The sequence below is a fragment of the Leuciscus leuciscus genome, assembly GCF_965113295.1.
Source record: "Leuciscus leuciscus genome assembly, chromosome: 11".
Taxonomy (NCBI): Eukaryota; Metazoa; Chordata; class Actinopteri; order Cypriniformes; family Leuciscidae; genus Leuciscus; species Leuciscus leuciscus.
The window spans coordinates 19600350-19613735 of NC_138735.1; the positions used below are offsets into that span (position 1 = coordinate 19600350).

The 13386-nt window shown below is 37.5% G+C and overlaps 1 protein-coding gene across 6 annotated transcripts; it reads left to right on the forward strand.

Annotated features, from left to right (window-relative positions):
• Nucleotides 1-14: 14 nt before the first annotated feature.
• On the forward strand, nucleotides 15-13292 carry LOC309509247 (xin actin-binding repeat-containing protein 1). 6 transcript variants are annotated; one of them, XM_082183868.1, is made up of 9 exons: nucleotides 192-302; nucleotides 1247-1423; nucleotides 2080-2137; nucleotides 2267-2653; nucleotides 2732-2816; nucleotides 5256-5401; nucleotides 6033-6080; nucleotides 12295-12425; nucleotides 12749-13292. In XM_082183868.1, exons 2-9 carry the CDS (start codon nucleotides 1299-1301, stop codon nucleotides 12897-12899), a joined length of 1131 nt encoding a protein of 376 aa, XP_082039994.1. In that variant the 5' UTR covers nucleotides 192-302; nucleotides 1247-1298; the 3' UTR covers nucleotides 12900-13292. The 6 variants fall into 6 exon arrangements, with proteins under 6 accessions (XP_082039989.1, XP_082039994.1, XP_082039990.1 ...); XM_082183863.1 differs by lacking the exons at nucleotides 12295-12425; nucleotides 12749-13292 and adding an exon at nucleotides 6782-11399 and having other exon boundaries at nucleotides 15-302; XM_082183864.1 differs by lacking the exons at nucleotides 192-302; nucleotides 12295-12425; nucleotides 12749-13292 and adding exons at nucleotides 326-675; nucleotides 6782-11399.
• The last annotated feature ends 94 nt before the right edge of the window (nucleotides 13293-13386 follow it).

Consider the following 13386-nt stretch of genomic DNA (forward strand, 5'->3'; position numbering starts at 1 on the left):
CAGGCCTGAGAAAACCCTATACCTTCGTTATGCACATATCACACCACGTATGGGCAGAGATGACATGTAACATTATGCAACTTTCAATAGTAGCAGCCATGTGTTTTATTGATGGCAATCACAATTTTTCTAACCAACCCTTTTTACAGGGTACAAACCTTCAGGAGGCAGTTTTCCCAGAGTCAGGTGTAATAAACCAGCCGGACTTTGCCCACAGATTCTGTCCTGTGAGTTCTCCGCGTGATGCACAGAGAACTGTCTCAAGGCATTTGTCAATCGAGTGAGCAACACACTTTTCAAAGGTAAAAATATTCACTTATTTGATGCATTTCATGTCAATATATCAAAAAACTTGTGTCCGGTTAAAAAACAAACTGCATTTAAAACCATGATTAGGCCTATTTAAAATATCTTCCTTTTTTTTAAAGCATATACCAATGGATTACTAGCATTCTGTAAACGAGAGATGGTTAATTATCAGTTAGCAGATGTATTATCGGCACTGGCAATGATTAATATGAGTAATGTGCCATGGGTCAGTTAATCAAAGATGTTATATTCTGTATCATGGTTGTAATTCATGAATGCTTTGGAATACAGTCCTTAAGTTGGTATTTTTTAAAGAAACGCTCAGATGATTATTGCAGAAGTGAAAGTAGCTTCAAAAATGAAAGTGTAAGTTCAATGTAAAGCAAATGTACTAAACTAAACATGTATTATCTTATACAAAATGTACTATTTATTTTGATGGTCCGCTTTGCAACTACATGTCAGCTTACTCTCATTAGAGTATTAGTAGACTGTAGAAAACACTACCATTATCATATCCGTGTAAACTACAAAAAGGCGAATTTATGAAAACGATGATGTCATGCGCATTACTTGTTCAGTCTTTAGGTGCGTAGTTTCTTCACAAAGTGACATCGCCAACTACTGGCTTGGCATGCATAATACAGCGTTTTTAACTGTGTAACTTTTCCGTTTTTTGTTGCGTTTTGAATTTGAAGATATCACAGTGGAATGGATTTTGAGTGTTTAAGCTTTCGAATGATACCTCATATGATGATGACTAAAATATGTGAGAAAAAAGGCAATAAAAAACCGTGCCAAGTGTCCTACTACCGGGACTGGCTGTTAACAGGATAACTGGCTTTTCCCATAACTGATTTTAAAATGTAAGACAACTCCATGTGACTGAATGCCACAAATCTGTCCATGTCAAGATGCATGTGATGTGTGTTCATAGTGTGTAGGTTGGGACGTGGACGGAGGACAGAGTATTAGGCGAGGAAGAAGAAATGGAAATGAAGAGCAGCTTGCGGAGGGCCCAGTCTCTCCGAAGTGTTTCCACTGATCATGTCGCGTCCTGGACTGAAACTGGACTCAGAGACAAGAGGAAGTCTGTCTCTCAGCTTATGTTAAAGTGAGGGAGATGTTTCTCTTTCTTTAAAGGAATAGTTCACCAATTCTGTCATCATTTATTCACCCTAATGATGGTCCAAACCTGTATGACTGGCCTTCTCTCTGGGACATAAAATGTGATGTTTAGAAAAAATGTCTGAGATGCTGTTTTTCATACAATGAATGTGGGAGGGGACCAAGCTCCAAAAAGGAAAGGGAAAAAAAAGGTTGTCAATGAAATTTGTTCACTACATATATTCTAAGTGCTCTAAATCCATACAACAACTTGACGGAATTTGAGTTGTTATTCACTGAAAATCTTGTTTGATTGACATGGTCACCATTCATTGTATGGAAACAAGCAGCTAATACATTCAGCTAAAGATATCCTATTGTATTCCACAGAAAATAAGAGATGAAATGTGTTTTGAAAAACATGAAGGTGAATAAATTATGACAGAATATTCAATTTGAGTTAACCAAATAAATGAGAGTTTATACTTAATCAATAAACACTTACTTGTGTAATAATGACATAATTATCAATAATCCATTGGACTTGATGTTGATGTGTAAATAAACAGAAAGTGTACAGTTCTATTTTCCGAAGTCATTTTGAATTAAATGAAATTAAATACAGGACTTTATCAGACCTTCTGAACACCATGTCTTCACCAGCTACCAAAACTCTCCTGGAAGAAAAACAAAAGTGGATTCAGAGGATATCAAGCATGAGGTAAAAACACCAAACCTCACATAGACTACTCTATTAGATTTTTCAATATTCAACATGTGTTGTTTCCCTAAGATTGAAGGAATCAACCACTTTTACCTGCATTACCTGGTTTTCTAATTTCTCCCACAGATGAGCATGCAGATTGAACCAATTCCTGTCAGTGAGAATGTCAGCAGAGTTGAGACACAAGTGAAGAAGACTGATGTCAAAGAGAAGACCAGAGTCTCTCCTCTGTCCCGCAGTAAGTCTATGGGGAGCCTCCCCCGGCAGAGACCTACAGGCACCACAGCACTCAGGGCGCTCTTTGAGTCAAAGGTCACCACTCAGCCTGAGTCCAAGAGAAGCAAGACGGCACTTCAGTCAGTGGGTGCTGAGAAAGCCAATAACACTACTCTTCCACTCACTCTTCCCAATAAGAAGGATCTTGAGGACATAAAGCCCCAAGTAGAGCCAGAGGTTAATAACAGCCATGATGAACCAGAGAAATGGACCAAAGAGGTTCAAGTGATCACAAAGGTAAACAGTTAGACCTTACAGAGATGTGCGTGACCAAGAGTCATTTGTATTTTACTGATGAAATATTTACTCTTTCAGAGTGAGAGAACAAAACAGATAACCCGATCTGATAGAAGAAAGACCATTTCTGGCATTTATAGTGAAAAAATATCAACTCCAGAGGGTGAGTACATACGTAACTTTTTACATTTTACAAAAGGCGCTTTTCCACAGCATCGGTACACCTCACGATGGATGGATGGATGGATGGATGGATGGATGGATGGATGGATGGATGGATGGATGGATGGATGGATGGATGGATGGATGGATGGATGGATGGATGGATGGATGGATGGATGGATGGATGGATGGATGGATGGATGGATGGATGGATGGATGGATGGATGGATGGATGGATGTGGATGGATGGATGGATGGATGGATGGATGGATGGATGGATGGATGGATGGATGGATGGTTTAAGTAGGTTTAAGGTATGTTCAAAACTCTGACTCAAACTATGAGCAATATTAATAGCAATGCCTACCTCAGCAAACAACACTATTAAGGATTCTAGTTCAAGGTTACGTTTCAAATGTTGACAGAGTATCATGTGACCTAAATGTCAAGAGCAAGCTATATAGAATATCTTTCAAGACAAAAAGCACTTTCTTTTGCAAATACTGTCAAATAAAAGCACTGGTGAAATATAGAAAATATACTTTACTTTGCTTTTGATAAAACTTGGGCCACGTGTGAGGGCTCTCCAAGCTGTAACTGAGGAAAACGCCTGACATCACAGCAGGAGCAACAACTGTTCATAATGACATGAGATGAAAATAACATGCTTTTTTTAGTCATTTCTGAGTGCTGGGTTGGGGCAGACTGGAAATATAGCTGTGTATCTCAACAAGTGATTGACTCAGCCTGGTGTAGCAATAGCAGAATAGCTCCTAAAATAGCTGGCTGGCACTTATCCCTCCATGAGAGCCGGACAGGGTCAGCTGTTACCAGAACAGAAGCGGAGCCACAGGCTTGCTGACACACTCAGAGGACACACATGGCCGATAGACCCGTCAGAGGATCATTACTGAACTAAGTAATAAAATAATACAGAGGGATTTGATTTAAGCTTATGAGCAAAGAGAAAGAGCACTGAATGGTGAGTTTACACACTTTTAAACTGTTATATTGCATCAAATAGATTTCCCACAACATGTGTATTATAGAAGACACACTGCTGTGTAACCAAGGACATGGGATTTCCAGAATTTCATTATTAATTTTTGTGTTAAAAAAAACAGGCTGGAAAACAAGCTTAACCTTAACATTTTACTGTGCAAATAAATAATCGTATGTTAATTTTCAACTCACTAACATGCTGAAATTAGTTATAGATGATTTTTGTTGGACACTTTGCTTCACTTGTCTTCATCAAATATTATTTATAGACTGTTTTAAAGGAAATCTGTCTTGTATTGTTAATGAATAGCTGTTGGAGAATGTGTGATGAACTGGACAGCAAAAGATGATAATTTAATCAATAATTATGGAACCAAAAAATAATCTCATTATCATTGTGATATCTAGATCAGATGAGTAGCAAGAGTGATTTAATACAGATGCACTCTACAGGTAAATTATTTACTACAATAAAAAACAGACTTAACTAAAATCAGATAATGAGTTTCACTTCCTTAATGCTTTTCAGATACTAAAATACAGCCATGGTTGATTATAATTTTATTTGACCAGCTTAAGAGGCAAGACAATATTTTGCCCTTGAAATGTAATATTAGTCTGTACCCTTCTTCTCATTCAACCAAGCTGTGTGTTGGTTCTTGGTTCTCGACTGGAAATCCCACAAGTATCTGTGTCACAGAGAGTCAGATGTTTTCCACCCTTCGAAACGCACTACATTGATGGCTTGCGATCATAGCAGCTGTCCACATTACTGCAATAGAGCTGACAGAGCAATAACCATCATAACATCACCGTTTTAAAATGAAGCACACTTACAAAATGGATTTAATATTCATTTCAAAGCATTAATGGAGGCATTAGTTGAACTGTTTGATGTCAGTTACATATAAAATCAATAAGTCAATGCAGGGGTCAGGACTTTCTTTAAAAATATACAAATATTAAAATAAATGTGATACATTAATGATTTTAAGAAATAAAAAAGGTAATAATGTTTGGTAATAACAATTAGAATCATTCTAAATTGTTATTGAGAAAACTGTACAGTATTTGGGAGTACTATGTTCGCTGAAAGTCTAGATAAGGGGGTCTCTGGGTACGAATCAGTCAGTAAATAATCTATCATAATTTACAGTTAAATCTAAAAGCCCTGCTAAAAGCTTGCTGAGTCACAGATAAAGTTTTTCACAAAACTAACAAACAATATGCCTGACCAATCGCCCACCACACACTGAAAGACAAACTTTTCTTTTTAAATGAATCTCATATCTGACAGTTCAGAATGTCTTTTTTGCCCCCCTGATGTGTGCGTCTGGTTGTAAAAGCACAGATGTTGACCTTGATTTCATTCCTTTCATCCAGGAAATTAGGAGTACAATTTTGAGTTATAATGATTCTGATCTTTCTGCTGTTACAGAGGATAAAAGAAGGTCAGTCGCAGACTTCAGAGACAACTCGGCTCTCTACGAACTCGAGAAACCCTCTATTTCAGTCAAAGCATTGTCTGCACTATATCTGTCAAAAGTGGCAGCTGCAGAACCAGCAGGAAACGTCTTGAAACCAGTTAGTACTTGTAGCTACTTTTGGGGCCAGGGGGATGAGACAGGGTAAGGCAGCAAGAAAATGCTGCTAAATGAACTGCTTGTACAACTGCTTTCTGTTTATCAGTGTTTAGCTACAAGTTCAAGGAGCATGAACTGTAAAAGAAAAGTTGCTGTCTTAAATTTTTTAAGTACAATCAACTTGGATGTTTCAAGTCATTTCAACTTAAATTACATTAAACTGACTTAAAAAATGTGTTGAATCTTGTATAACTTATAAAAAAACTTTTTTCATTGCTTTTACTCATCAAAATAAGTTAAACAATTTTCAACTGTTTTTTATAAGTTATACAAGATTCAACAATTTTTTTTTAAGTCAGTTTAATGTAATTTAAGTTGAAACAACTTAAACGTCCAAGTTTACCGTAATTGTACTTAAAAATTTAAGGCAGCAACTTTTTTTACAGTGTATATATAATTACTATACAATATGTTCTACTTTGGAAAAACTCTTTAAGTTATTAAAATCAGTTCAGTTTTTTTTTATTTTATAAAAGCTTTTATTTTTATTTTTATAAAAGCTCAACTTGAAATTGAATTTGCTATTTCTAATCAGACACGCTAGTCATTTCCTTGATTTTTGTTTGTTCTAGGACCAGAATCCCACTTCTCCAACTGGAAAAAGGCCAAAAGCAAGCAAGGTAAGAATTTTTTTTTTCAAATATGTACTTTAATCTAGTGATAAAACTCATTTGGCTTCTTCATTCGATTTAAAGTACAAACTAACCCCTGGTGTGAACTCTGGAATAAATTATAATATTGTGTATAAATGTGTTTTATTCAAAATTAAGTACATTATATACTATTTTGCACTTTATTCTTGAAATAAAATTGTTGGCTCTTTTAGTGCTGTTAAACATTAGCGAAATATTAGCAACATTTGTAGTTTGCGTCATTCTGTAATTGCATACTCAGTAAATAACAAATTGTGGTAGTGACCCTTTTGATATTGGGTCTGAATTAAATTAACAACATATGAAGTTGAATTTGCAGTGTTTGATTACCTACTCATTTAGCAGGACAGAATATATAATTATTCTGGGTGTCTTTGCCGGACTTTTTCTGTTTCTTAATCACCGGTCTCATAATCACAATACTAACATGAATGATAATGCTCTCAACTGCCTGTATTCAGACTGCTGAAATTAATAACCATTAGAAACGTTAGGCACAAAACGCTGGTTTTCTTTGGCATGCGGTTTGGCTTCCGTACAGTTCAGCAGGTATGTTTAACTTCTTAACCATTCGTGTTTGCTCAAAATTAATCATAACCATTTGAAATAAAAGGTTAATATATTAGCTACAATAATCTAATGTGGTTGTCATTTCTTTTTACTCTAAGATGGCTGAAGGTGCACAAAACAGCATAGCATATGCACCCGAATCAAATCCATCTACACGTCATCCGGAAACCAGTGTTGATGAGTATGAGCGAGCTTTTACTTCACCACCCCCTATAAGAGAAGTAATGTCCATTCTGCACCAACGCAGACAGAAATGCGAGCTTAGACGACTGCTAAAACACACTTATCCGGAGTTGAAAAATGTAGACAGTTTGGTAGAGAGGGAGATGGCTGATATTCTCAACATCGACCCAGTCACAGACACTGGATACCAGAGTGAGGTCCAATCTAGGTGCTGGCTGTTTGAGAACCAAGATATCAATTCAGTGGATTTCCACGACCAAAAACCACAGATGAAAAAGGAGTTTCAAGAGGGCGAAATCAAGAGAACCGTTTGTATGTTTGAACAACCTACAGCTAACTTCCTCAACGAAGAGAACAAACCCCAACTCAACGAATCAGAGGAAGGGACATCAGAGCAGAGCATCAGAGTGGATGTGAAAGCCACACGCAGAATGTTCGAAGCTCAATCAATGGATATTCTGAGAGACAGTCAAAGCCCCTGTCCAAGGAAAATCCTTGCTTCTGAGGAGGAAGGTGGATCGGTCTGGAAACCAAAGAACGATTCTGAAGCTGATGGAAAACAAACATCAAACATTCACCATAACAGTGAAACCACAGATTTCATAGGCACAAATGAGGTATTTGTAGGTATATCTAGAGCCAAACAGGTCTTTGAAACAATATTACATGACAAGGAGAACATCTCACCCACAAATGACAGCTGTAGCCAAGAGGAAGAACTGCTGAAGGCAAATGTAAAAAATAGAGCTCAGATGTTCGAATCAACTCCACTTGATAAGATCAATCAGCAAACCAAGGAAGAATCAGAGACCATCCTTGAGAGCATGCAGGAAACTCTAGTTTCTTTATGCAACTTCAGTATCATGCATTCTGATGGAACTATCCTTGAAGCTAATGAAACTGGCCATATCAAGAAAGCAAGATATCACTTCATACAAGAAGATACAAGAGCAGAAATTGATGATGAGGAGATAGTGACTGGAAACATAAAGAGCATCATGCTTCAGATGCTACCAGGAACAAGCCTGAACCCAACTGTGACCTTCCTAAAAGAGGACAATCAGGGCAATGTGGAGATTCAGAAAGTAGATGTTCCCACTCACCAACTTCCGTTCACTCAAGATAAAGAGTGCAGGACTGCCAATGTGGTGCAGATTACTGAGGATCTTCTCAGTCAAGAGAAGTCAGTGAGGAAAGGAGTCATAATACAAGATGGTACCACAGGAATGAGAGAGATAACAGTTTATGTACTTTTTATCCACGGTGAAGACAGTGCAGGGGTAAAGGAGTTGGGTAAAATTGAGTATAGATCCATTCCCTCAAGTCTAAAGATTGATCCAGAGTCTGAAAAGGGTGATCTCAAGACAGATATTAGTTCATCAGAAAGTTCTTCAGCAGTAGATACAAACAAAACTAGTAATGTGCAGCTATGCCAGAGCTGCATTGAGAAAGGAGACCTTGATCATCTAAAAAGGCTGCAGGAAACATCATCAGATGTAGATATAGGTGCTTCAGAAAAAACAAGTGAGATTATACCAGGTAATGTTAACAAGTTCAAAGCCCTTTTTACTACCAATATAGATAATTTAAGCTTCAAAACACAATCAGAAGAAAACAAGTCAAAAGTGTCACCTACAGAAAGTGTGATAAATAATGAAAATAATACAGAAAAATCAAACAAGGCTGAAATTTGCACTAACACTGGGGGCACTCCAATTATTCTCCAAGATCAAGATATCATGGATGATGGAGCTGTTCTTCAAGCAGAACTTGTTGATGTAGTGGAAGATGATGAGTTAGTGAATCTACAAACAGCAATTATGAATCTTCATCAGGCCACAATGGAGGCAAAAGCTCTTCAGCAGAGTGTACAAGCACTTGATTCCCAGACCAACCAAACCCAACAAATCTGTGACCTTGGTTCAGTAAACCATGAGTTTACACATGAGAAAATAAATAATAATGTAAGTGTGAAAGAAGAGCTCTCACAGTTATATGAAACTCAAAATGAAGAAGAAAGTAAGGAGGACGCTATGAGGGGTGGCATACAGGCAGCTCTTGATTCCTTGGGAAAGTCCAACTTTAATGTCTCAAAGGGGGATTTTAGAGCTGCAATGATTTATAGAAACTCTGCTAAAGGATTTGCAGGACACAAAAATACAGATGTAGAGCAGTCAAGTAAAAGGACTAAAGAAAATAAGCCATCAACATATTCTCCTGCACCACTAGCTGAACAAGAGGCTTTAAAATCACTTGGTGAGGAAACTGACACAACCCAGTTTGAAAACAAACCAGTGACTTGTCCTCCCCTTCATGTCTCCGTAGACACACCTGTTAAAAATCGGAAAACTCCTATTGGACCCAAGCCAGCTATCCCACCTAAACCAGATCATTTAAAAATTAAGCCAAACCCTCTTGGTACTGAAACTGATGCATACCGTCTCAACAAACGCCAAGTCCCAACTACTTCTTTAAAATCACCAACTGAGCAGATTAAAGAACCTTCAACTCCCAAATTAAGCCCAGACCCAGTGGCTCATGAAGATGTACTCTGCATAAGTGTACAGCATACTGATGCCAATGAACCTGAACCTAGTGATACATCAATGACCAACACTGAGAGTCCTGAAAACAAAAAGCTAAATGACATACAGGTTGTTGAAGAACCTCCAAAGAGCTCTCCGGAAAGCATTGTCAGTGAATCTTCCACAGGATTTAATGGCACTCTTCAAAACTTTGGGTTGAAGCAGAGTGGTTCAGTGCCTCCTGTGAAACCTAAAAGAATCAAAATGGCTAAAGAAAATGTGAAGAACACTACAGACAACACCAATAACAACTCCACCATTTTGGAAACTCAAACGGCACAGGAAATCAGTCCTTCTCCTCACAGCAATGGCTCCTCGGTTAAGACCTGTAAGATAGATAGTAACGACCGTGAAGAAAAAGAAGATAAAAGTGATGATCAACAAGTGAGTGGAGTGGTCAGACGAAAAAAGAAAAGGAGAGGAGAAACTGAGGATGAGCGAAGGCAGAGACTCTCGGTCCACATGGATGAAATCATGAAAGGAAACGTGCCGGCTGTCATGGAGATCTTCGACAAGCTGAAAAAGCAAGAGGAACTGAAAAACATACTCTCCAAAGTAGAGGAAATCGAAGACGACACCAACAAAGTAGACGTGAGCTCGCTTCGAAACATTTTCGAGAGCGTACCGGATTGGGTTGTGCCTCGGGCGAAAAAGATCAGGCCAAAAATAGTCAAGTCGGAACATTTAGGAGCACCGAGTGAACCTGAGGTGATGTCATCCATGGAGGTTGCTTTTGGGGATCTCGAGAAAGCTGGTGCTGACATCATTCGTTTAAAAGACCAAACGCTTGCGAGACTCATGGATATAGAGGAGGCCATTAAAAAGGCTCTTTACTCAGTCTCGACTCTTAAATCTGACTCTGACATTGTAGGACTCTCTGGTCTCTTCAGGGAGTCAATGGTGGCTGTACAAGGTTCACCTCCCTCAGGTAATATCAGGAAAATCAGTATTGGGTCGAGCAAATCCCCAAAAGCTCAAAACAAGATGGGAAGGAGTGTTTCTGGACAGTCAACGGCACAGAAAAAGCCAGAGCTTTTTATTCCCACAACCAATCAGAGATCAACCTCACCAGCATCTCCTTCATTTATTTCCATTCAGTCTGCAGCGAGGAAGCCTACGGAGTCGCCATCGCCTCAGATCAGTCCCCTGAAAGCAGAACCGAAAGAAGAGGCCAAGCCCCAGTGCTGCTGTAGTGTGCCTTCAGACCGCAGGCAATGTTCTGTCACAAAGGGGGCGTCCTCCAGCCCCCCGAATCCACAACGGCAGGTCAGTGTGCTGGAAGTGCAAACAATGCCTGAGGTAGAGAAAGTAATCGGAACAAAAACCATCAAAGAGAACTACGAGAGGACGGACTGCTTCGGCAACAAGTTCTACTCTTCGAAAACCTCCACGCTTGTGACAACCCAACCGGAAACAAGGACAACTTCTAGAAAGCATATTACGAGCAGTCCAGCCACATCTGAAATTGTCACATACCCAAGAATCAACACACCTTTTATTAAAGAGGACCATCCCCCACTGTGAATGTTGGAAATTTATTTCAGTTTTGGTTGTCACATAAATGAAAGATCTAATAATGTAATAGCCAATGCATTTAAATGTAACATGTTTGTACTGTTTTTGCTTGGTTATTTTGTAGGTTACCTCACTATTTCCATGTATGTTAGTATTGATCATTGTTAGCATTTCAGTTTCTGTTTTTTTTGTGTGTGAATTAATATTTTTTTTAACTAATATTTTCTTAGTATGTTGCAGTCATGCAGAAAACATGTTCTGATATTTCTGTGAATACAATATCATTTGAATTTCTGCCATATGTGTCAATAAAAGTAATAGAAACGTGTCATTCTAAATTTCAGTAAATAGGTGCTCTCATATGTTTAATAGTTAAAACAGAAACACAGTGTCACTCTCACAACAATTCATAACTATTTTGATTTGTTGCAAATTTGTATGTGTTTGCACACTTTCGTAAGATTTTTGTCCCACTGAGGGGTAGGTTTAGGGATGGACCTTCATTCATTTTTTAATATGATAATATTTTTTCAATTAGACATTTTCATATGAATCACATCAGACGAAATGAAAAATTGCTACATTTTCTCATGAGATTTGGTTGACTGAAACGGTGATCTACAGAAATATTTTCCCCAAAATCTGGTAACATTATTTAGTCTTGAACAAACATTTAAAAATACCTAGCAGATCATTATGTCATGTGCGTTCAAATATGATTATAAATCAAAATATATAAACCAATGTTTTCAACAACCAACTATTAAAATGTTTTATATATTTTTTAATCTATTTAAATGTACATTAAATAATGATCTGTTTAGCATTCTATTATTATTTTGGTAATGTTACATTTATTTATTTTAAAGTGTTTGTAGAATTTAATCATTCTTTTGGGATGCCAGAAAAATAAAGTATTTTACATTTCAAAGAAAGATTCAACACAAAGTGCCCACATCTAATGGGCAAAATGCTCAATAAGGGGGCTCAACCACAAAACAAAACAAAAAAAATTTTAAAAGGAAGGAAAAGTTGGCCGACCACAAATATTTATTTCAAGTTCTCAACACGTGAGACTTTAGGTTTCTTCACCTGAGTGCGAGAACATGAAATAAATATTTTTCTATTTTTGAAGCGGATGGTGTCAACTTTTGTGAAGACAAAATACAGCTTGTGTTTTACTGAAAGAGTTCAAACACCATAATTTACACCAGTGTTTTCCAAAAGCCCGCATAAAAAAAAAAAACACAACCTAATAGCTTAAGTGAATTAAAAGCCAACTTCTGACCCCAAGTCAGTGATGTGTTAACCCTTTTATGTGACTGTAGTTTCAGCCAGCAGCTCAGGAAACATGCTCAGCCTGTCTGAAACCAGTTTACCCAATGGAAAGAATGGCAGCTGATAAACTCATTTTTCACAAAACCTGTTTCTGCTGCAAGCACTGCAAAAAGAAACTGAGGTAAGAATGTTTCCGATAATGAACATCCCTGAAATATAAACATTTAAAACACATTACATCCATAATCCTACATTAGTGAAATCACTTTGTTACTATAATGCAACTAGACCATAAATCACAGCAAATCATTTATTAGGCAGCGCTGAAGTTGCAGTTCTGCACCAGTCTTTAGACTTTGCCTCTAAAGCTGTTAACCTACTTTGCTGACACCGCAGCTGTTGCTTAAAACTGTTAATCTACAAAAATGCACCCAATTAATGTGTTTTTTATAGCCTACAGATCATAAGCAAGGAATATACTAAAATGTGTTTTCTTGGTTTTAGCCTTCAAAGCTATGCGCCTCTCTACGGGGAATTCTACTGTGTTTTCCACTATCAGCAGCTTTTCAAAAGGAAGGGCAACTATGACGAGGGCTTCGGCCGTCAACAGCATAAAGACCGTTGGCTACAGAGGAATGGCACTGACGTCATTTAAAACCACTGAACAAGTATATGGGCCTTAACCAGCAGATGGTCTTATGTAGGCAAATACGATTTTCTGGTCTTTGGCGATTGTGCATCAACACGTTCAAATCAAATAAGGATTTAATATTAACATAACATGATTTCACAAAGCAGTTTATGCCTATAAATCAGTATCACTCTATTCTAAAATGTTTATGTTGTTATATTTGAGACCCTGCATGATGTTAGTGTGTTTTATGACATCTAAAGATCATTAAAACTAATATTTTACATACTGACTGATGTATCTTTATAATTTTAAAACAAATGTGTAAAAAACATGGATGTCTGGGATAAAAATCAAAAATGAGTATTTGTACATAGTTTTAAGTTGCTGTTTCACTATTAAATTACTGAACTTCTACTGTAAATAAATGACCAGATTATGTCTTCATTAATGGCTTTCTAGTTTTCTGTGGCATCAGTCTGAAAAGTATTGGGAAAAAACACTCCTGCAT

Bases quoted from the DNA above. Each gene is read 5' to 3' on its own strand.
- LOC309509247 (XM_082183863.1), top strand. From the start codon at position 1,299: ATGGAAATGAAGAGCAGCTTGCGGAGGGCCCAGTCTCTCCGAAGTGTT. The intron at 2,138-2,266 runs GTAAAAACACCA...TTTCTCCCACAG, and splicing joins CAGAGGATATCAAGCATGAG to ATGAGCATGCAGATTGAACC. The intron at 5,402-6,032 runs GTTAGTACTTGT...TGTTTGTTCTAG, and splicing joins CAGGAAACGTCTTGAAACCA to GACCAGAATCCCACTTCTCC.